The 24,398-nt window shown below is 38.8% G+C and overlaps 1 protein-coding gene and 1 pseudogene across 2 annotated transcripts; one reads left to right on the top strand and one right to left on the bottom strand.

Annotated features, from left to right (window-relative positions):
• The first annotated feature begins 3,050 nt into the window (after nt 1-3,050).
• Nucleotides 3,051-6,642, top strand: LOC113896592 (annotated as a pseudogene). The gene is made up of 2 exons (XR_003512057.1): nt 3,051-3,133; nt 5,426-6,642. The product of XR_003512057.1 is annotated as a heterogeneous nuclear ribonucleoproteins A2/B1 pseudogene (transcript).
• A 14,128-nt stretch (nt 6,643-20,770) lies between these two features.
• On the bottom strand, nt 20,771-21,724 carry LOC113896277 (olfactory receptor 2T29-like). Its single transcript, XM_027548513.1, has one exon. The coding sequence runs from the start codon at nt 21,722-21,724 to the stop codon at nt 20,771-20,773; it is 954 nt and encodes a 317-aa protein (XP_027404314.1).
• Nucleotides 21,725-24,398: the final 2,674 nt, after the last annotated feature.

Here is a 24,398-nt window from a genome sequence, read left to right as displayed (position 1 = left end):
CTTACATTACTAGCTCCTCCTCATGTAGGGCAGGAGCGTGTCAGACCCTATGAGGTCAAACTAGGATTATCATAGAGCTTATTCAAATCAGTAGAGAAGTGGTGAAATTTTTCTTTCACCATATGGCTTTATTGTAAAACTGTTCCTTTTTAAAAATCAAAGATTTTTATTCTGTCTGTCTTGGAAATGAAACTAAAAATTTTGGTAATTAAGAAAATATTGATTCTACAGTTTTTACCTGGATTACTAAAGAGTAAGGCAGAACAAATATTTCAACAAAAACTGAGAGTGAAAAATAATAAACAACCCAGACTTAAAATGGAAGAGAGATATGATTAAAAGGGGAGCAGAGAGAAGGTATGGAGGAATTGATATTGAAACAGAGCAAGACTTTATGGTCTTTCACCATCCCCTCTCCCCTCCCCGCTCATGTCCTCAGCTTGCCTTTTGCCTGTGGAAAAATTTTAGTCAAAAATAAGTTTACACAGAGAAAAACGAGAAAATGCAGGAATAAAGGAAAAGAGTCCAACAAGAATAAGTAATTTAGTTTAGTCATTAAGCAAAGTTAAAGTCTTTTAATTCCTCCTCAAGAGCTATAAATAAATTCTGAACACACCCTCTGAGCTAGATACTGAAACTTTCAACACGTGAAAGAAGTTAACTACTTGATGGCCAGACTATAGCCAAGACATAATCTGACATAATTCTGGGAATTTGCCTCAAGGAAATGGGAACAAACCAACCCTGAAGATTAAGACTAACTCTACTTAAAACCATCACTTCATGGCAAATAGATGGGGAAACAGTGGAAACTGGTTGACTTTGTTTTGGGGGGCTCCAAAATCACTGCAGATGGTGATTGCAGCCATGAAATTAAAAGATACTTACTCCTTGGAAGGAAAGTTATGACCAACCTAGACAGCATATTCAAAAGCAGAGACATTACTTTGCCAACAAAGGTCCATCTAGTCAAGGTTATGGTTTTTCCAGTGGTCATGTATGGATGTGAGAGTTGGACTGTGGAGAAAGCTGAGCACCGAAGAATTGATGCTTTTGAACTGTGGTGTTGGAGAAGACTCTTGAGAGTCCCTTGGACTGCAAGGAGATCCATCCAGTCCATTCTAAAGATCAGTCCTGGGTGTTCATTGGAAGGACTGATGCTGAAACTCCAATACTTTGGCCACTTCATGCAAAGAGTTGACTCATTGGAAAAGATCCTGATGCTGGGAAAGATTAAGGGTAGGAGGAGAAGGGGACGACGGAGGATGAGATGGTTGGATGGCATCACCGACACAATGGACATGGGTTTGGGTGGACTCTGGGAGTTGGTGATGGACAGGGAGGCCTAGCATGCTGCGGTTCGTGGGGCTGCAGAGAGTCAGACATGACTGAGAGACTGAACTGAACTGAACTACTTAAAACAATCAAGATGAGACTGGTCACACTACTGCATGACCAATTTCAAGATGACTGTCAGAGCTGACTGTGCTGTTTCTGCATGTAGCCCCCTCCCTCTGTCAATAAAAACTAATAGTCCCTGGTTGTGAGGGTGGAAGTTGACCTTTGGATAAGAGTCCTCCCTCCCCTACCCCCATTTCTGGCATCCAAAATGAAGCAAATTTTCCTTTCTACCAACCTTGCCTCTTTAGTGGATTTTGAGTGGTAAATAGCTGGACCCCACTTTCAGTCACAATATTACAAGTGAAAATACACAAGCACACTTCATATTAGTGAAAGGCATCCACCTACATTTGCAGTAACTCAACATTAGCTAACACAAGTATATGCAGAAGAAACAATGAAAAGCTATCCTATGGTCTAAAAACTAAAGTTAACCTAATGAATCTGTAGAGAATACAGAAGCCAAACATGCAAGAAAAAGCTTAATTTTTGACACTGATATTGAAACAAAATAAGATAAATACTAACAGAACACTATTTTTAAAGAGTGATAATTATATCAAACCAGAATTCTGTATCAAGCTTCAATGTTCCCCCAAGTAAAGATGTCTTTAAAAACTTAAAGTGAAATATTTTATTGTTAACAGCTTTGAATTAGACAAAATACTAGAGTGAAATATTAAGCTCCAAGGAAATAATCCCAGATTGAAAATTAGGAATGCAGAATGGAATGAGGAGGAAAGGAAGCAATGATTAGGAAATATATATAATTTAATTTTGTTTTATAAAGAACTAGTTATATCTCTGGTAAAGAGTCAGACATGACTTATTGACTAAACGGCAGTGACAGATAACATCCCATGGAAATTAAAATATAGACAGAATTAAAATGCAGAAATGATAAAACACTCAGGAAAGTGTAATGGAATTGAAAAGTGTTCTAAGGTTTTAGACTTTGGGAAAGGTGGTGAAAGTATTAGACTTTAAGTATATTAGACTATTAAGTGAAAGATTCATAATTCAATCATCAATGTAATTACACCCAGATTTGTATATGATTTGGATTAACAAATTGATTAGGGAATCTTGGAATAATAAAAGTGGAGTAAAAAGAGTAAAGAGACTATTTATGTCAAAGGGTAAGGAAAAAGCAATACAGTTGTTGTCATTTCAAATATGAGTAATTAGGTGAAATGTAAATGCACAAAACACTAATTTTGTTGTAGTGGCTGTTTGATATAGATATTATAGTCTTGTCAATAAGTTTTTTATATTTTTTATTGAAAAACTTTAAACAGTGTCTATTTTTTCCTATGAAAGCATAACTTATCTGAAGTTTTATATCAGGAAACCTCCATTCTTATTTTTGCAGAATGTATTCCATAGTGGGAGAAAAAGGAAACATAAAATATTGACTAAAATGTTGGCATAAACTCTAAGTAACACTCCCCACATACAAACATATCACATTTTTTCATCTAGGACATTATGCAAATATAAGTAGCCCCAGATTTTTTTCTTTTAAAATCTCTTCAATCTCATTAATCTAAAATAGGCTGTCTCTCTGGGTTATCCACCGATTGGATTATCCACTGTTAGTCTATAAAAGGGTAATCAAAGGCAGAAGTCGCTACTATCTGCAGCAAGGTACTGGTTGCCTTCATCTCAGGTGTGGGTCACAGGACAGCTCTTGGAACTGGGAGAACCAGCATTCATAAGTCAGACTGTTCTGGTAAGTGTGGCATTTTTATTGATGGCAAGAATGTCCTTTTGTATCCTTTTTTCTTTGGTAAAATCTCTTCTTAAGTTAGCAGATTTTACTCTTAAAACAAGAAGTTACCTAAGTTATTTCCTTGGTGTTAGTATTAAGAAGGTGGAGAAAACAATGGCACCCCACTCCAGTACTCTTGCCTGGAAAATCCCATGGATGGAGGAGCCTGGTAGGCTGCAGTCCATGGGGTCGCTAAGAGTCGGACACGACTGAGCGACTTCACTTTCACTTTTCACTTTCATGCATTGGAGGAGGAAATGGCAACCCACTCCAGTGTTCTTACCTAGAGAATCCCAGGGACGGTGGGGCCTGGTGGGCTGCCGTCTATGGGGTCGCACAGAGTCCGACAGGACTGAAGCGACTTAGCAGCAGCAGCAGTATTAAGAAGGTGGAGAAAACAATGGCACCCCACTCCAGTATTCTTGCCTGGAAAATCCCATGGACGGAGGAGCCTGGTGGGCTGCAGTCCATGGGGTCGCTAAGAGTCAGACACGACTGAGCAACTTCACTTTCATGCATTGGAGAAGGAAATGGCAACCCACTCCAGTATTCTTGCCTGGAGAATACCAGGGACGGGGGAGCCTGGTGGGCTGCTGTCTATGGGATCGCACAGAATCAGACACGATTGAAGCGACTTAGCAGGAGCAGCAGTATTAAGAAATAGTTTTATATACCTTTGTATATGAAACTTTCTTAGGATAATAGTCCAGATTTTAGTTATTTTAATTTTTATTTATTTATGATTCATGGTTTTACATACCTTTGTATATGAAACTTTCTTGGGAATAACAGTCCAGATTTTCTAGAGTGTGGGCTCAGTTGCTCCATGGCATGAGCAATCTTCCCAGGCTATGGATCGAACCTGTGTCGCCTGCATTGGCAGGAGTATTCATAACCCCTGGACCACCAGGCAAGCCCCAACATTTTAGTTTTTAAAATCAATGTCCCTGGAAAGCAAAGTAGTGTTTATCCCTGTGTTGCAGAAGTTGTTCTATCTTAAAATTCCTTAGTTACTATGTGTTTTTTTTTTCCCCCATTTTTCCTTTCTTCCCTTTATTTTTTGGTATCTTAGTTCCCCAACCAGGGATTGAATCCAGGCCACAGCAGTAAAAGTGATGAGTCTTAAACACTGGACCCCCAGGGAACTCTACCCCCATCCTTTTCTTTCTTTGCTCAGCTCTCAGGAGTCAGACTTCCCATAATCTCATCATCTGAAATTGTAGTTAATTCTCCCTCCCTTTTGCCTTTCTTACTGCTCTTGCTCTTTCTCCTATCTCTGCATTGGCCTTACTGTTTGTCAGAATCCTTATTCATACCTAACACTAGAGTAGGCATTCTTAAGTCTATTAACACTTTTATCTCATCAGGATTAAGATAAATTAGGGCAGTAACTTTGTTAAGTAGAATTATGAATCCTGGGTTTTAGTCCACACCTTGGCATATATTAGGTGCTCTGTAAATGAGAGGATCAAGTAACTTTCCCTCCAGACTCAAACATCTTTAAGAAGTACTGTTAATAATTATGGCAGAATAGCAGGAATGGAATTTGATTTTTTTTCTCCCCTTAAAAATACCAATGTGGACAGAAATTTAAAAAAAAAAAGGGTGCACTGATTAACTTTACATCTTAAATGGATTATTGTGGCTAGAGTCTTAAAATGGATTACACAGAGAAAAATGATTTGAAAAGAAATGATTGCAGTCCACCACAAGAGATTATCAGGGCTTAACTATTGTGATTTTATTTGAAAAATGTAGAAAAAAAATTTCTTTTTTGGTGTGAATAGTTTTCTCTCAAAATTCTGAGCATTTCCTAAGAACTAAACATATTTATGTTGCTATATGTCAGTGTTAAACATTAAAGACTAGATCAATATTGTCTTCATTAGATATCCAATTTAGTGAGAAAAACTATGAAATAAAAGATACTAATATATGTACAATCTAAAATAGGAAAAAATAACAGAAAATGTAATATTAATTTGGATTCCTGAATCAGGAAGAGTCACTCATGTAAATGAGGTTTTGCAGGAAAATTGAAAGGTGCTCAAGAATTTCAAAGGGTGGCACCAGGTCATTGAGAAGGTGTTCTTAGAAGGTGGTTGTTCCAGGAGCAGTGGATGTTCTCCCCCTCAGATCCGGGGTGAGTTAGGTTCTAGTTTCTTGTTACCTCAGCATTGTGAACAGTCAGGTTGCTGAGCTTTCCCAGAGATCTCCCTCATCTCCCTCATCTCCCTCACCTTCCCTCACCAGGAAAATGGCTGAAGTGATGGAGTCCGAGATTGAGCAAGGTTTCCAAACTGTTAGATCTTGGAGGAAAAAGAAGGAACAAGAACAATTCCGTAAACTCTTTATTGGTGGCTTGAGCTCTGAAACCACAGAAGAAAGTCTGAGGAACTACTACAAGCAGTGGGGAAAGCTTATAAGCTGTGAGATCATAAGGGACCATGCAAGCAAAAGATCAAGAGGGTTTGGTTTTGTCACCTTTTCATCCATGGCTGAAGTGGATGCTGCCATGGCTGCCAGACCTCACTCTATTGATGGGAAAACAATTGCCCCCAAACGTGCTGTCCCAAGAGAGGAATCTGGACAGCGAGGGGTTTTCCTAACTGTGAAGAAGCTGTTTGTTGGTGGAATTGAAGATACCGAGGAACATCATCTTAGATATTACTTTGAGAAATATGGAAAAATCGATGCCATTGAGATAATTACTGATAGAGAGTCTGGAAGAAAAAGAGGCTTTGGATTTGTGACTTTTGATGACCATGATCCCGTGGATAAGATTGTGTTGCAGAAAAACCATATCATCAATGGCCATCAGGCAGAAGTAAGAAAGGCCTTTTCTCGACCTAAAATGCAACAAGTCCAGCATTCTAGAAGTAGAAGGGGAGACAACGCTGGTTTTGGAGATTCTCCTGGTGATGATGGAAATGTTGGACCAGGGTCAAGACGAGGAAGTAGCTTTGGAGGACGATCTGATGGATTGAGAAGCGGTCAGTGGACTTGGTCATGGTTATAATAGGTGTGGAGAATGACCAGGAAGTGGCAATTTGGGAGTTAGCCCTGGTTATGAAGGAGGAAAAGGAGCTTATGGTGGTGGACAACTTGGATATGGATTGACAAGAGGATCTTTAGCTTCCTGTTTTACATGGACTTGACTATATAAAGAGAGGATAAGAGCCCAGAGATAACAGGGCAACTTTAGGTTATCCAAATAATTAATGACTTTAAGGAAACTCATCTCAGTCATGCCATGACTGTGGCAGTGATGTAGCAGAAGACACCAGAACAGATGCAGAGTCATTTGTGAATGGATTGGTTTACTATACTATGGAGGAAAGAATGAATGTGTCCAGTGACATGTTAACCTGTTTTCAAGATTTTTCTCACTAAGTTTTGAAAACCTGTTTTCTAGGATCATGGTATAATAAGACATTTAAAAAACTGAAATGTTTGTTGTATTAAGAAGTTGTTGTACATTTATGATTTAATAAAGACTTCTAAAGGAAAACAGCTATTAGTTCTCTTTCAGTCATGTTTTTGCATTTTTATTCTTTCTTTTAAATAAATACTTCTTCATTTTATGAGATCATTGACATACAGCACCATATGTTTAAATATGCAGTACAATGATGATTTATATGTATTGCAAACTGATTACTATAGAACTTTATAGCATTTATCTCACACTGTAACATTTTTCTTATGATAATCCTTAACTTTCAGTGTTAAGTGTGGCCCTCATGTACATTACTTCTTTTATGTTTATCTTAAAACTGAATGTTTGTATTTTTTTTATAATTTAAGTATGATTACTCTTGCATGGAAAATCCCATGGACAGAGGAGCCTCGTAGGTTGCAGTCCCTGGGGTTGCTGTGAGTCGGACACGACTGAGCAGCTTCGCTTTCACTTTTCACTTTCATGCATTGGAGAAGGAAATGGCAACCCACTCCAGTGTTCTTGCCTGGAGAATCCCAGGGACGGGGGAGCCTGGTGGGCTGTCGTCTATGGGGTCACACAGAGTCGGACATGACTGAAGCGACTCAGCAGCAGGAGCAGCAGCATGATTGCTTTACAGAATTTTTTACAGAAATTAACAGAATTTTCTGTCAAACATCAACATGAATCAGCCATAGGTATACATATGTTCCCTGCCACTTGAACCTCCCTCCCATCTCCCCCCACATCCCACTCCTCTAGGTTGATACAGAGCCCCTGTTTGAGTTCCCTGAGTCATACAGAAAATTCCCATTGCTTATCTAATTTACATATGGTAATGTATGTTTCCATGTTACTCTCTCCATACATCCCACCCTGTCCTCCCCCAACCCTTGTCCATAAGTCTGTTCCCTATATCTGTTTCTTTATTGTTGCCCTGCAACCATCTTTCTAGATTCCATATATATGCATTAATATACAATATTTTATCTTTCTCGTTCTGTATTACTTCACTCTGTATAATAGGCTCTAGATTTCATTAGAGCTGACTCAAATGCATTCCTTTTTATGGCTGAGGAATATTCCATTGTGTATATGTACCACAGTTTCTTTATCCCTTCATCTGTCGATGGACGTCCGGGCTGCTTCCATGTTCTAGCTATTGTAAACAGTGCTGCAATGAACATTATGGTACATATGTCCTTTTCAATCTGGGCTTCCTCAGGTTATATGCATAGTGGGATTTCTGGGTCATGTGGTGGTTTTATTCCTAGTGGAATCTCCATACTACCAGCCATAGTGGCTGTATCAGTTTTCATTTCCACCATGTGTATTTTCAATTTTGGTTTTCTCAGGTTATCTGCCTAGTAGTGGGATTGCTGGGTCATATGGTGGTTTTGTTCCTAGTTATTCAAGGAATCTCCATACTATCTTCCATAGTGGCTGTATCAGTTTACATTTCCACCAACAGTGAAAGAGGATTCCTTTTTCCGCACACCCTCTCTATCATTTATTTGTAGACTTTTTAATGATGGCAACTCTGACAGATGTGAGGTGATCTCATTGCAGTTTTGATTAGCATTTCTTTAATAATGAGCAAGGTTGAGCATCTTTTCATGTTTGGTAGCCAACTGTAGGTATTCTTTGGAGAAATGTCTGTTTAAGTATTTTTTCCACTTTTTGATTGGGTAGTCTGTTTTTCTGGTATGGAGTGGTATGAGCTGGTTGTATATTTTGGAAATTCTATGTCAGTTGCTTCATTTTCTATTTTCTCCCATCATGAAGCTTGTCTTTTCACCTTGCTTATAGTTTCCTTTGCTGTCCAAAAGCTTTTAAGTTTAATTAGGTCCCACTTGTTTATTTTTGTTTTTATTTCCATTACTTGAGGAGGTGGGTCATAGTCTTGCTTTGATGAGTGTTCTGCCTATGTTTTCCCCAAAGAGTTTTATAGTATCTGGTCTTACATTCAGGTCTGTAACCCATTTTGAGTTTATCTTTGTGTATGACATTAGGAAGTGTTCTAATTGCATTCTTTTACATGGGTCAAATCAGATCAGTCGCTCAGTCGTGTCCGACTCTTTGTGACCCCATGAATCGCAGCACGCCAGGCCTCCCTGTCCATCACCAACTCCCAGAGTTCACTCAGACTCATGTCCATTGAGTCAGTGATGCCATCCAGCCATCTCATCCTCTGTTGTCCCCTTGTCCTCCTGCCCCCAATCCCTCCCAGCATCAGAGTCTTTTCCAATGAGTCAACTCTTCACATGAGGTAGTTGTACAGTTTTCCCAGCACCACATATTGAAGGGGCTATCTTTGCCCCATTGTATATTCATGCCTCCTTTGTCAAAAATAAGATACCCATAGGTGTGTGGGTTTATTTTTGGGCTCTCTTTTTCCATTGGTCTATATTTCTATTTTTCTGCCAGTACCATACTGTTTCATTGTTAATATATAGGAATGCAAATGATTTCTGTGTATTGATTTTGTGTCCCACAAATTTGCTAAATTCACTGATTAGCTATAGTAATTTTCTGATAGTATCCTTAGGGTTTTCTATGTATAGTATCATGTCATCTGCAAACAGTGAGAGCTTTAATTCTTCTTTTCCAATCTGAATTCCTTTTATTTCTTTTGCTTCTCTGATTCCCATAGCTAGGACTTCCAAAACTGTGTTAATAATAGTGGAGAGAGTGGACACATTTGTCTTACTCCTGATCTTAGAATGCTTTCAGTTTTTAACCATTGAGAATAATGATTGCTGCAAGCTTATCATATATCAGTTCAGTTCAGTTGCTCAGTCGAGTCCGACTCTTTGCAACCCCATGGATTGCAGTACACCAGGCTTCCCTGTCAGTCACAAACTCCCAGAGCTTATTCAAACTCATGTTCATCCAGTCAGTGATGCCATCCAACCATCTCATCCTCTGTCGTCCCCTTCTCCTCCCACCTTCAATCTTTCCCAGCATCACGGTCTTTTCCAGTGAGTTATTTCTTCGCATCAGGTGGCCAAAGTATTGGAGTTTCAGCTTTAGCATCAGTCCTTCCAATGAACACCCAGGACTGATCTCCTTTAGAATGGACTGGATGGATCTCCTTGCAGTCCAAGGGACTCTCAAGAGTCTTCCCCAACACCACAGTTCAAAAGCATCAATTCTTCGGCGCTCAGCCTTCTTCACAGTCCAACTCTCACATCCATACATGACCACAGGAAAAACCATAGCCTTGACTAGATGGACCTTTGTTGGCAAAGTAATGTCTCTGCTTTTTAATATGCTGTCTAGATTGGTCATATCTTTTCTTCCAAGGAGTAAAGTCCATATAGATTCGTTGAGGTAGATTCCTTCTATGCCCATTTTTTGAAGAGTTTTTATCATAAAAGCTCTTTTTATAAGTCAAAGGCTTTTTCTTCATCTATTATGATTTTCATATGATTTTTATTTTTCAATATGTTAATATGGTGTATCACATTGATTTTCTGTATATTGAATATTTGCATCCCCGAAATAAACCCAACTTGATCATGGTGTATGAGCTTTTTAATGTGCTGTTGAATTTTTGTTTGCTAGAATTTTGTTGAAGATTTTTGCATCTATGTTCATCAGTGATATTGGCCTGTAGTTTTCTTTTTGTGTTGTCTTTTTCTGGTTTTGGTATCAGGGTAATGATGGCCTCATAGAATCAGTTTGGAAGTGTTCCTTCCTCTGCAACTTTTTGAAAGAGTTTTAGAAGGATAGACATTCTCTCTTCTCTAAATGTTTGATAGAATTCACCTGTGAAGCCATCTGGTCCTGGGATTTTGTTTTTAAGGAGATCTTTTATCACAGTTTTGATTTCAATGCTTGTAATTGAGTTGTTCATAATTTCTATTTCTTCCTGGTTCAGTCTTGGAAGATTGAAATTTTCTAAGAATCTGTCCATTTCTTCCAGATTATCCATTTTATTGCCATACAGTTGCTCATAGTAGCCTCTTATACTCCTTTGTATTTCTGCATTGTCTGTTGTAACCTCTCCTTTTTAATTTATAATTTTGTTGATTTGATTCTTTTCTCATTTTTTCTTGATGAGTCTGGCTAAAAAGACTTGTCAATTTTGCTTATCTTCTCAAAGAACTAGCTTTTAGTTTTATTAATCTTTGCTATTGTTTTTTTTTTTTTTTTCCATTTCTTTTTCATTTATTTCTGCTCTCATCTTTATTTCTTTCCTTCTGCTAACTTTGGGTTTTTGTTCTTCTTTTTCCAGCTGTTTTAGGTTTAAAGTTAGGTTGTCTATTCAATGTTTTTCTTATTTCTTGAGGTAGGATTGTATTACTGAACTTCCCTCTTAGAACTGCTTTTGCTGCATCCCAAACCAGTCTATTCTGAAGGAGATCAGCCCTGGGATTTCTTTGGAAGGAATGATGCTAAAGCTGAAACTCCAGTACTTTGGCCACCTCACGCAAAGAATTGATTCATTGGAAAAGACTCTGATGCTGGGAGGGATTGGGGGCAAGAGGAGATGGGGACGACAGAGGATGAGATGGCTGGATGGCATCACTGACTCGATGGACATGAGTCTGACTGAACTCCAGGAGTTGGTGATGGACAGGGAGGCCTGTCGTGCTGCGATTCATGGGGTCGCAAAGAGTCAGACACGACTGAGCGACTAATCTGATCTGATCTGATCTGATAGGTTTTGAGTTGTTGTGTTTTCATTGTCATTTGTTTCTGGAAATTTTCTTGATTTCCCTTTTTATTTCTTCAGTAACCTGTTGGTTATTTAGAAACGTATTGTTTAATCTCCATGTGTTTGTGTTTTTTAGTCTTTTTGTTGTAACTGATATCTAGTCTCATAGTGTCATCATCAGGAAAGATGCTTGATATGATTTCAATCTTCTTAAATTTACTGAAAGTTGATTTGTGACCCAAAATGTAGTCTATCCTGGAGAATGTTTCATGTGCACTTGAGAAAAAGTGTATTGTGCATTTGGATGGAATGTCCTGAAAATATCAATGAGATCCATCTGGTCTAATGTGTCATTTAAGACTTGTACTTCCTTATTAATTTTCTGTTTTGATGATCTGTCCTTTGATATAAGTGGGGTGTTAAAGTCTCCTACCACTATTGTGTTACTGTGACTTTCTCAATTTATGTCTGTTAGTGTTTGCCTTATCTATCGAGTTACCCCTATGTTGGGTGCATAGATATTTACAATTGTTATGTCTTCCTCATGGATTGACCCCTTGATCATTACATAGCATCCTTCCTTATCTCTTGTAGTATTCTTTATTTTAAGGTCTATTTTGTCTGATATGCGGATTGCTACTCCAGCTCTCTTTTGACTTTCACGTCCATGAAATATTTTTTCATCCTTTCGTTTTCAGTCTATATGTGTCTTTAGGTCTGAAGTGGGTTTCTTGTAAACAGCATATATATGGGTCTTGTTGTTGTACCCATTCGACCAGTCTATGTCAGTCTATGTCTTTTGGTTGAAGCATTTAATCCATTTATATTTAAAGTAATTATTGATATATATGTTCCTATTGCCATTTTCGTAATTGTTTGGGATTTGTTTTTGTAGATCTTTTCCTTCTCTTGTATTTCCTGAATATGTAAGTCCCTCAACATTTGTTGTAAAGCTAGTTTGGTGGTAGTAAATTTTCTTAACTTTTGCTTGTCTGTAAAGCTTGATTTCTCCATCAATTTTGAATGAGATGCCTGCCAGGTAGAATAATCTTGGCTGTAGGTTTTTCACTTTCAGTATTTTAAATATATCCTGCCATTCCCTTCTGGCCTAAAGAGTTTCTGCTGAAAGATCAGCTATTAAACATAGGGGTTTCCCTTGTATGTTACTTGTTGCTTTTCTCTTGCTGCTTTCAATATTCTTTCTTTGTGCTAAATATTTGTTAGTTTGATTAGTATGTGTCTTGGCATGTTTCTTCTTTCTTTTGTCATATATGGGACTCTTTGCACTTCTTGGACTTGATTGACTATTTCCTTTCCCATGTTGGGGAAATTTTCAACTGTAATCTCTTCAGAATTTTTCTCATGCACTTTCTTTTTCTTCTGAGACCCCTATAATTTGAACATTGGTGCATTTAATATTGTCCCAGAGGTCTCTGAGACTATTCTCAATTCTTTTCATTCTTTTTCCTTTATTCTGCTCTTCAGCAGTTACTTCCACCATTCTACCTTCCAGCTCAATGATCCATTCTTCTTCTTCAGATATTGTGCTATTGATTCCTTCTAGAGTATTTTTAATTTCAGTAATTGTGTTGCTTGTCCCTGTATGTTTATTCTTTAATTCTTCTAGGCCTTGTTCATTGATTCTTTCATTTTCTACATTCTATTTTCAAGGCTTTGCATCATCTTTACTATCATTATTCTGAATTCTTTTTCAGGTAGTTTGCCTATTTTCTCTTCATTTATTTGGACTTGTGGGTTTTTAGCTTGTTCCTTCATTTGTGCAGTATTTCTCTGCCTTTCCTTTTTTTTTTTTTTAAACTTACTGTGTTTGAAGTCTCCTTTTCCCACTCTTCAAGGTTTAATTTTTTTCTTCTTTGGTTTCTGGCCTCATTAGTTTGGTCCAGTTATGTAAGCTTTGTGTAGGGTGTGATTTTTGCTTGTATTATGGTGGGTGGAGGTGAGGTGTTTTGTTTTGTTTTGTTTCCTCTGATGGGCAGGGCTGAGTGAGGTGGTAATCCTGTCTGCTGATGATTGGGTTTGTATTTTTGTCTTGTTTGTTGTTTGGGTGGGGGTGCAAAGGGTGCTACTGGTAGTTGGGTGATGATAGGTCTTGTATACAAGTAGTTGCCTTTGTGGAATTCTCATTATTTGATACTCTTTAGGGTTAGGAGTTCTCTGGTAGTCTAGGGTCTTGGAGTCAGCACTCCCACTCCAAAGGCTCAGGGCTTGATCTCTGGCTGGGAACAGAGATTCCACATCTGGTTTGTTATGGCATTAAATGGCATTAAAATAAATACACAAAAAATGAGGAAGAAAACAAGCACCCCAGGCAAATGGCAATTACAAAATCAGGTAAATAATAACTAAAATAATGGAATATACAGATACATATACAGCCATAAGCAGAACCAAAACAGTCCAAAAAAATTAAGCATAAAAGATCGACCCTGCAAACAAAGGAAACCAAAAATGAAATCCACCAGATAAGAACAAAACTAACTAAAGTATTAACTGGAAAACAAAACTAAAGCAAACTGCTACCTGGGGAATAAATCAACAAAGACAAAACAAACCAACAAATATGGTGAGAAAAAGAGAGAATAGAAATGCAAAGTTAATTAGAGGTAGATAGAGAAGATTTATGTATATTAAAGATTAACTGCAACAGGAAAAGAACAATGGGAAAAGCAAACAAAGGAATAAATGTAGAAAAATAATAATAAATTTAAAAAGTTTAATTAAAGTTAAAAGAACGGGGAAAAAAAAGAAAAAAGAAAGAAAAATGGATAAAAAAGGAAAACCCCACAGAACCACAAAAGGCCAATATTGAGGCAGAAGCATATAAGAGAAATAAAATGTGTGATTTTAAAAAAATTCTCAAAGGTGTAAATAGTGAAATCAACAACTACAACCACAAAGGGGGGGAGGGAGAAAAATTAATAATAAATCCAGAAGAAATTACAGTAAAAGTCAAAATATAAAAATAATAAATGCTTCTCTTGAGTCTCTCCTATCAGTGTACTTTCCCTCTCTGGGAGTCACAGTCTACCTTGCTTCCCTAGATTCACTCCAACACTGGACCTGCTGTGGGGGCAGCTCAGACTCTAATCTGGTCCTACTCCTGAGTGTTCTTGTCTCCAATTTCCGGAGTTTTCAGAACTAGTGGGTGCATTTTTGTTTTTGTTTTCTTTTTGAGAACTCTCAATGTTTTTTTTTAAATATATTCCATAGACACAGAGTCTGCCTAGTTGATCATGTAGATTTAATCTACAGCTTGTACAGCTGATGGGAAGGTTGTGGGTCTTCTTCCTTAGCCACACTGTCCCTGGGTTTCAACTGTGGCTTTATCTCCACCTCTGCATGTGGGTCATCCACAGGAGTTTGCTCCTGAGGTGCCCAGAAGGACTTGGGTTTGCCTCATTGAGTGCCAGGTGTGGTCATGGTGCAGCTGCTTGGGTCACAGGGGCCCTGGCAGCACCAGGTACTCAGGGGAGCTGGTGGCTAGGGCAGCAGGAAATATGCTTTTCTAGAAGAGTGGCAACCCACTCCACTACTCTTGCTTGAAGAACCCCCAGACAGAGAAGCCTGGAAGGCCACAGTTCACAGGGTCACAAAGACTTAGTCACCACTGAAGCAACCCACATACACAGATGCAGGACTTTTTCTAGCCTGTGGCAGTTCTGCCCTAGTGAGGATTGAGTGTGAAGGTGGTGCAGCTGCTTGACAGTGCCAAGTGCGCAGGGACACAGACTGGCTCAGCTGCAGCTATGGCTCTATCAGAGTCTGGCAGCTAGCAATCAGAAGGCCTCTTTGGCTAGTCCTTCTCTGTTGCTCCGCCCATTCATGCACTTAGAGGTCTCCCTTGCCTGGGGTCCTTCTCTGTTGCTTGGTGCATCAGGCACATGAAGGGCTCCTCTGGCTGGGGTCCTTCTCTGTTGTTCCATGCCTCAAGCACTTGAAAGGCCAGCATCTCTATTGTTCACCTGCTGGTGTTGGTCTTAGTGTGTGAGGAGAGAGAGGCTACCATGATGGCTTCATCCCCTACGCATGACTCAGCAGTATCCACTTGCTGCCATGGCTGCCTGACTTTTCTCCACAGACATTTCTCAACACAGTCTCCTCCCTCATGTCCCCTCAGGCTGTCTCTCTGCAGTCAACAGCAGGCTTTGCCCTGGGATTGCTCCACAATCCCTACACTTCAGCTCCCAGCCACTGTGCCTTCTAGGGGAACTGCAACCCTGTCTGGGGTACGAATGGCTGCAGAAAGGAATGTCTATGTGATTATCATTCCATTTAGGCTGTCACAGATCAGCTGCTCCACTCAGCCTCAAATGTTTCTCCTAAGTCACAAATAAATACCCTGAGTTCCCCCACCCACTGAGGGCAAGTCCAGTCTTACTAACTCTCCTGTTTTTCCTCCTTGTTCCTTCATTCTAGCAAGTTTTCCATGGTTCTATATATTCTTTTCCAGTGGTCAGGTACTCCTGCCTGCTCTCAGCTGGTGGTCTGCAATCACTTCTGGGTCTGAAGGTGTATTCCTGATGTATCCATGGAGAGAGATATACTCCATGTCCACCTACTCCTCTGCCATTTTCTTCCTCATGTTTGTATTTCTTGACAACCTTCATCCTCAATCTCCTCCCACCAATTCTCTGCCTTTAGTAACCACAAATGTTTGTCTTGTTATCAATGTGTCCTAAAGCAGCAGTTGCCCTGAGTCCACCCAGATGTAGCCCTGGGGGTGGCTGTGTTCTTTTCCACTGCCTTGAGCTATGCTCAGTGAATGTGAAGGAGAGCCTGAAATTCTCCTGATGGGAGTCTGAAAGATAAAGCTTGAGAAGAGGAGTTTGAGAGGTCCAGGAATGGATGTCTCCAAACTGATAATGCATGGCCATGCATGGGCACAGCTGTACCAATTAAAATCTCAAAATGCTTCCAATCTTAGTGGGTAAACAGTCACTGAGCTCAGGTCACCCCAAGTACCCATGCCATAACCAGGAGCTAAAGGGCTTTTATCTGGCATTTTGAACTTCATCTCCTAGAAAACTCTGTAAAAGCAAAGTAATATCTCTGCTCTTTAATATGCTATCTAGGTTGGTCATAACTTTCCTTCCAAGGAGTAAGCGACTTTGAATTTCATGGCTGCAGTCACCATCTTCAGCAATCTTGGAGCCCAGAAAAATAAAGTCAGCCACTGTTTCCCCATCTATTTGCCATGAAGTGATGGGATTGGATGCCATGATCTTAGTTTTCTAAATGTTGAGCTTTAAGCCAACTGTTTCACTCTCCTCTTTCATTTTCATCAAGAGGCTCTTTAGTTCTTCTTCACTCATTAGGATTTTAGTTTTTACAGAGATCAGGAAATGTGCTAGGTGCTAGGGATCTGGCAGGACAAAGATAAACTAGATTGTCCCATTCCTTGACCTCATGGAGGTCACAATCTTGAGGAAATGGGGATGAATAATAAATGTTCATATAAAGGATAACCAGGGCTGTGATATGTTAAGCATTGGGTATTGTGGGTACCAGAAGTAGTCCTTGACCTAGTGTGGGAGAGTTCTTGGGGGAGCAGGCATCTAAGTGAGGACCTGAAGGATGATCAGGAAATTACCCACATAAGCAGAGAAGAGGAGAAACATCCAGACAGAAGTGACTGCATGTGCAAAGATCCCAGGATGAGAATGTATGACAGAGTGGAGAAACTGTAAGTGGTTCAACAAGGCTGGAAATGAAGTGTGCAGTGATGACAAATGGAGAGATTCCAAGTGGACTGCATCCCCCAAAGGTCAACCACCCCTTCCCTGGGTGAGGGTAAAAGGGCATATAGCAAGCAAAAATGGAGGCAAAATGCGTGGGGGCAAAAATGTGTGGACAAAAATGTAATGAGGGTCTCTTGTTGGGGACATGTTGGAGAGGTAGGTATAGAAGGGTCATTTCTAATCAAAAGGTAAGGAGTTCCTTTATAATACAGATGACATTTAAGTCTGAATAGAAGATGAATAAATGCTCACCTGGTACAGAGAGAATGGCATCTATAAAGGAGCCCCACATGGACAAAGAAATCTGGGGTTTTGAAATCTGGGGTTGTTCTTTCACCTTTCCTTAATGTGTGCCTTTTTTGTCTCCAGGTTTTAATGGACATGGTCTGAATGAGCCTCCTACAAGTAAATATCTTTGCATCCATCTTTCATTTCAGCCTCCATGGGTCTTTTGCCAAGCTTTTCTTTTCGCTCACAAAGGGAGCTGTCCCCAGACTCAGACTGGTCTCCTGAGTGGAGCCAAGATGTCAGTGGGAGGAAAAATGCTGAGCCTTTGGTCTCTTTTTGTACCTGCAGCAATGGTACTGGCTTGTCAAATTTTATTTTCTGTATTTTTCTGGGTTAGAAGGGTATATTTGAGCAATAATTTCCTACAGAAATGAGTTGAAGTTCTATAATGAGCTTATAATTCATGACTCCTACTAACAAAATTTCCTGTGGGTGCCACAGAAGTATCAAGGTAAAGATGTAAACACTGGTGACTATTCACTATTAATGGTGAAATTTGCATTTTTTATTCAACGCCTCCCTAATGTATTTTTCCATCCATTTTTCTATCCTACCAGTTATCTGTTTTCTCAAATACAAATCTCCCTCCCTCCATTCCTTCTTTTCTTTTTCCTTCATTTCTTTCATCCATCCAAATAACCGTTCACTTGTTTGTCCTTCTTTTGTTCTGTACTTCCATTCATCTCTCAACTTTTCTTCCTGGTATTTACTCTTCTTTCCTCCTCTTTGACTCTCCTATGTCCACTCTTCCTTCATCCATCCAGGTATCCCATTTCTCTTTCTCCATCTATCTGTCCTCTTTGTTTACTGTCTTTCTTGTTTACCCACTCACACTCTCTTGGATTCATTTCATTCATTGTGTGAATAGGAGGCTTGCTCTACTCACAAAATCACTCCTATTCACACAATCCCTCCTTCCCTCACTCTGATTAGTGGTACACCTTTAAATGGTTGTCCTTGGACAAATTTCTGGAACTCAGGTGAGCCTGGGGGGCTTTCTTCCATTCTATGGGGGACTTGGTTTTTTAGTTTGATGAAATGAATTTTTTTTTTTCTTTTGAAATCTGGTTCATTTAATACCATATTTAAGAAGCCAAAAGGTCAAGAAGATTTACTCATATCTTTTTTTTCCAAGGGCTTTCTATTTTTATCATTGAATTTAGGTCTTTATTTTCAGTTAATTTTGTGTAAGTTGTGAGTTGGGGGACCAACTTCATTTTTTTTTTTTTTTTTTACACATGGATATCTACTTGTTGCAGTGCTTTTTGTTAAATCATCTATTATTTCCCTGCTGTCTTGGAACTTCTATTGAAAATAAATTGCCTAGAAGTGTGTTTGTTTCTAGACAAAAAATCCTACTCTATTGATCTAAACGTCTATATTTATGCAAGTGGGTTGGGAAGATCCCCTGGAGAAGGGAAAGGCTACCCTCTCCTGTATTCTGGCCTGGAGAATTCCATGGACTGTGTAATCCATGGGGTTGCAAAGAGTTGGACATGACTGAACAACTTTCACTTCACTTTATGAAAGTGGAATGCTCTTTTGATATCTGTAGCTTAGTAGCAATTTTTATAATTGGGAAGCAGAATTTTCAAAGTTTATTATTTCTGCTTATTGGTTTGGCTTTTCAAGTACTTTGCAATGTTATATGAATTTTAGGATCAGCTTCCAAATTCCTATAGAAGAGCCAGCTGAAATTTTGACAAAGATTGTATTTAATCTGTAAATTAAGTTAAGCAGTGTTTCCATCCTAATAATATTAAATCCTTGATTTATGAATATAAGATGCGTTTCTGTTTATTTCGGTCTTTCTAAAATTTTTCAACAAAGTTTTGTAGTTTTCAGTGTATGAATCTTAACAGTATTTTTGTTCAATTTCTCCCCAAATTCTTGATATTTTATTCTTTGCTTATTTATTTTTTAAATTTCATTTTCAGAATGTTAATACCTGGCATTTAGAAATACAGTGTTTGCGTATTTGTCTTATATTGTCCTGAACTAATAGAATTCAGTAGTATTTATTTATATTTCTTAGAATTTTTAATATACAAGATCTTATCATTTGTGAATAGAGAGAGATTAAGTTACCAGAATACCTTATCTGTCTCCTGAGAAATTTGTTTGTGGGTCAACAAGCAATAGTTAGAACCAAACACAGTACAATGGACTGGTTCAAAATTGGGAAAGGAGTACAACAAGGCTATATATTGTCACCCTGTTTATTTAACTTACATGCAGAGAACATCATGTGAAATGCTAAGATGGATGAATCACAAGATTGGAATCAAGATTCCTGGGAGAAATATCAACAACCACAGATATGCAAATGATACTACTCTAATAACAGAAAGAAAAGAGGAATTAAAGAGCACCTTGATGAGAGTGAAAGGACAGAATGAAAAAGCTGGCTTGAAACTCAACATTAGAAAAAAGAAAAGAAACCTAAGGTCATGGCATCCATCCCCATCACTTCATGGCAAATAGAAAAGGAAACAGTGGAAGCAGTAACAGATTTTATTTTCTTGGGCTTCAAAATCACTATGGATGGTGACTGTAGCCATGAAGTTAAAAGATGCTTGCTCTTTGGAAGGAAAGCTATAACAAACCTAAACAATGTTTTAAAAAGCAGAGACATTGCTTTACCGACAAAGGTATATATAGTCAAACTTCTGATTTTTCCAGTAGTCATGTATGGATGTCAGGGTTGGACTGTAAAGAGGGCTAGGCACCAAAGAATTTATGTCTTTGAACTGTGGTGTTGGAGAAGATTCTTGAGAGTCCCTTGGACAGAAAGGAGATGAAACCAATCAATCTTAAAAGAAAATCAACCCTGAATATTCTTTGGAGGGACTGATGCTAAAGCTGAAGTTCCAATACACTGGCCACCTGATATAAAAAGCTGATTCACTGGAAAACACCCAGATGCTGAATTTGAGCAAATTCTGGGAGATAGTGGAAGACAGAGAAGCCTGGCATGCTGCAGTCCATAGGGTCACAAAAAGTCAAAAATGGCTTAGTGACTGATTAACAGCAATTACAATTACGGCACAAACTACATTTACAGTTCAAATTCCTTCCAGATAGGATCCATGCATTACTCAGATTTTAAACTAATTTCATCTATTTTTAAAAAATTATAATGTAGTATAAGAAATGTTTAATAAAAGCATTTCCATGAGTAAGACATCATGCTGTGTGATCATTAGCTCTGGACCTAAAGAAAGGCCAGTTCTAGGGCAAGATACATTGTTGCACAAGGCTTAAAGAAAGCATGAGGAAGAATGCTCACCTCCTACTGGAAGGGCCCTGGACTGCCTATCAACTCTCTCAGGGATGAATATGGGATTTACATCATGGCATGAAATTCTGAAGAATAATATTGGCAAAAGACTATATATTTCTGATGTACAGTGAAGGAAAATAAACCATTAGTACAAAAATGCCTTAATTTACAGTATTGTGACAGATCCCATGTTTAACATTTTCTTTAGAGCCCCTGTGACATCCTTATTCCTAAGACTATAGATTAAAGGGTTAAGAACAGGAGTGAGTATGGTGTAAAATGCAGATACAATCATATCCTTCTCAGGGGTGTGGTAGGAACTGGGGAGCATGTAGGTATAGATGGCAGCTCCAAAGAACAGGATGACCACAGTCATGTGGGAAGAACAAGTAGTGAAAGCCTTCTTCCTGCCCTCTGCTGAATTCATCCTGTGGATGGTGAGGAGGATGAATGAATAAGAGCTTGAAATGACTGTCACAGGGATGAGGAGCATGAGGACACAGCACAGGTACATGAGTGTCTCATACAGGGAAGTGTCTGAGCAGGAAAGCTTCATTAGAGCAGGGACCTCACAGAAGAAGTGATGGATCTCCCTGGTTTTGCAGAAGGGGAAGGTCATGGTGACTGGTGTGAGCATAAAGCCATCCACTGATCCCAGGAACCAGCAGCCAGACACCAAGAGGTGACACACTCTATGGCTCATGAGAATAGAATAACGGAGTGGATGACAGATGGCCACATAGCGATCATAGGCCATGGCAGCCAGAAGAAAAAATTCTGAACCTACTAGAGTCAAATAGAGAAACATCTGCATTCCACATTCAGAGGCTGAAATCTCATTCACACCCATGACCTGGTCCATGAGCATCTTTGGCACAGTGACAGAAATGTACATCACATCCATGAGAGACAACTGACTAATAAAAAAATACATGGGAGTTTGAAGATGGGCATTAGAATGTATCAGAAGGATCAGGATACTATTACCAGACAAGGCCATCAGGAAAATCACAAAAATGACCACACAAAGGAGAGCTGGGTGCTTGGATTGACTGAAGAGTCCCATGAGGATGAAATCCAACTGTCCAGTGTGGTTGGCCACCCAGGTGGAGTTGTCCATAAAGTTTCACCTAGATAAGCAAGGAGAGCTTTGTGATTAATAGATTGCAATATGGTCATGCAATATGACCACCTGATATTAATGTTTAGTGAGCTTCTGCTGCATGTGTGTTTGTGTTTTTGACTGTGTGTGCATACACACCTGCATGCACAGCCATGTATGCAATCTAGTTGTGCTAATAAGAGGAGATGTTATGGGGTTGTAGATTTGAGGATTATAAGATTCCTTCAATTAAATACATTCTTTGAAATAGAAAGAATTCACAACTTGTCTTTCGGTGAATATATTGTGGGTTAAAACAATCAGTTACTAATAGTAAGTTTGCCAAAGTTCAATGTCATGAGATGTCCTGATGCAAACTCTACGTAAATATATATTAAAGCAAATAAGAGTATATAAATATAAATAAGTATAATTTATACTTCCAATTTTAACTGTGGATAAGCAGAGTTTCATAGAGAATCCCATCTCTGTTTTATCTAGTACATGCTTCTGCAACTTCATCTCCTTATAGTTCCTGCCATTTGTTTCAAATATCGGGGAACAGAACTAGTGTTTAGAAGGTCACAGACATTTACAAGACAAGGCATTCATTGTTTTGCAAGCATTATCTGCTTTATTGCCTACAGCAATCAAGTTTTCATGGAAAAAGAGATGCATAAAGGAAAACTGAATAACACTGAAAAGTCTCTGACTCCATGTAATGTTCTGTCCCCTATCTTGCTGCTCACAGTACATATCTGTGTTCAATGCTGAAGACAAATTAAAAAAAAAAAAAAATTAAACTTGGTTACACTTAAGGAGGTCATAATCAGTCAATGAGGGAGAAATATTACATAAATGTGATTTAAACTAGAATATTAAAAGACATACAAAATAAATTATTAAGAACAGTAGGAAAAAAATACACCTGAACTTTCTTAAGAGAATTAGTAGTTTCTCCTAAAATTTTTATCAGGCAGATTACATTTTGGAGCTTTTCATTTTCTTACATGTTAAATGTTAAGTTTTATAAGTCCTTATCAACAAGAGCTCATCTTTGCATGAAATGTTCCTTTGGTATCTCTGATTTTCTTGAAGAGATCCCTAGTCTTTCCCATTCTGTTGTTTTCCTCTATTTCTTTGCATTGATCACTGAAGAAGGCTTTCTTATCTCTTCTTGCTATTCTTTGGAACTCTGCATTCAGATGTTTATATCTTTCCTTTTCTCCTTTGCTTTTCACTTCTCTTCTTTTCACAGCTATTTGTAAGGCCTCCCCAGACAGCCATTTTGCTTTTTTGCATTTCTTTTCTATGGGAATGGTCTTGATCCTTGTCTCCTGTACAATGTCACGAACCTCATTCCATAGTTCATCAGGCACTCTATCTATCAGATCTAGGCCCTTAAATCTATTTCTCACTTCCACTGTATAATCATAAGGAATTTGACTTAGGTCATACCTGAGTGGTGTAGTGGTTTTCCCTACTTTCTTCAATTTAAGTCTGAATTTGGCAATAAGGAGTTCATGGTCTGAGCCACAGTCAGCTCCTGATCTTGTTTTTGCTGACTGTCCAACCTAGATAGCATATTCAAAAGCAGAGACATTACTTTGCCAACAAAGGTTCGTCTAGTCAAGGCTATGGTTTTTCCTGTGGTCATGTATGGATGTGAGAGTTGGACTGTGAAGAAGGCTAAGTGCCAAAGAATTGATGCTTTTGAACTGTGGTGTTGGAGAAGACTCTCGAGAGTCCCTTGGACTGCAAGGAGATCCAGCCAGTCCATTCTGAAGGAAATCAGCCCTGGGATTTCTTTGGAAGGAATAATGCTAAAGCTGAAACTCCAGTACTTTGGCCACCTGATGTGAAGAGTTGACTCATTGGAAAAGACTCTGATGCTGGGAGGGATTGGGGGCAGGAGGAGAAGGGGACGACAGAGGATGAGATGGCTGAATGGCATCACTGACTCGATGGACGTGAGTCTGAGTGAACTCTGGGAGTTGGTGATGGACAAGGAGGCCTGGCGTGCTGCAATTCATGGGGTCACAAAGAGTCAGACATGACTGAGTGACTGATCTGATCTGGTCAACAAGAGGAAATATTGGCTTCACTTTCTGGGAAAAGTTTAGAAATGCTTATGATGCAGTAGTATTTCAAGTAGAATTTCAGTTTCAAATATATTTTATGTTCTTGCAATAATCCCAAGACTGATTACAATATTCAGCTTATTAACAATCCCATGTTCTAGAGTGATGAAGCTGCAGACAACTTTGAAAGTGAATTTGGTGATTTAACACAGATATACAACAAATTTGCCACACATTGCATTAACATATATTTCTGTCAATTTCTACCTTCACTGGCAAATGAATGCTGAGCTCCATCTGTGTAAAATTTTTAAACTGTACAATTAAGACGAAATACACCTGTGACTGAGTCTATTTGTGGTCAGAATGAAGCAAGGACCAGTTCAGTGGCTGGTACAAGTGAACATCTCAGATCTATTTGTTGAATAAATGAAAAGAAAGCAGAGGGCAAGTGGGAAGTGGGACTTTCATTTCTTTGGTAAATGAAAGTCACTGTGTTCAAGCGACACTGAATACCTAGGACACCAGACAGATAAGGGAATTCTGTTTGTACCACAAAAAACAGTTGGCCTCCCTATTCAAAAGGGAGACCAATTTTTTTTTCTTACTTT

This window comes from Bos indicus x Bos taurus, chromosome 7, assembly GCF_003369695.1.
Source record: "Bos indicus x Bos taurus breed Angus x Brahman F1 hybrid chromosome 7, Bos_hybrid_MaternalHap_v2.0, whole genome shotgun sequence".
NCBI lineage: Eukaryota > Metazoa > Chordata > Mammalia > Artiodactyla > Bovidae > Bos > Bos indicus x Bos taurus.
The sequence above is the reverse complement of the archived record's forward strand: the minus strand, read 5'-3'. Positions and strand labels throughout refer to the sequence as shown.

Coding starts and splice junctions, on each gene's coding strand:
- LOC113896277 (XM_027548513.1), bottom strand. CDS start 21,724: ATGGACAACTCCACCTGGGTGGCCAACCACACTGGACAGTTGGATTTC.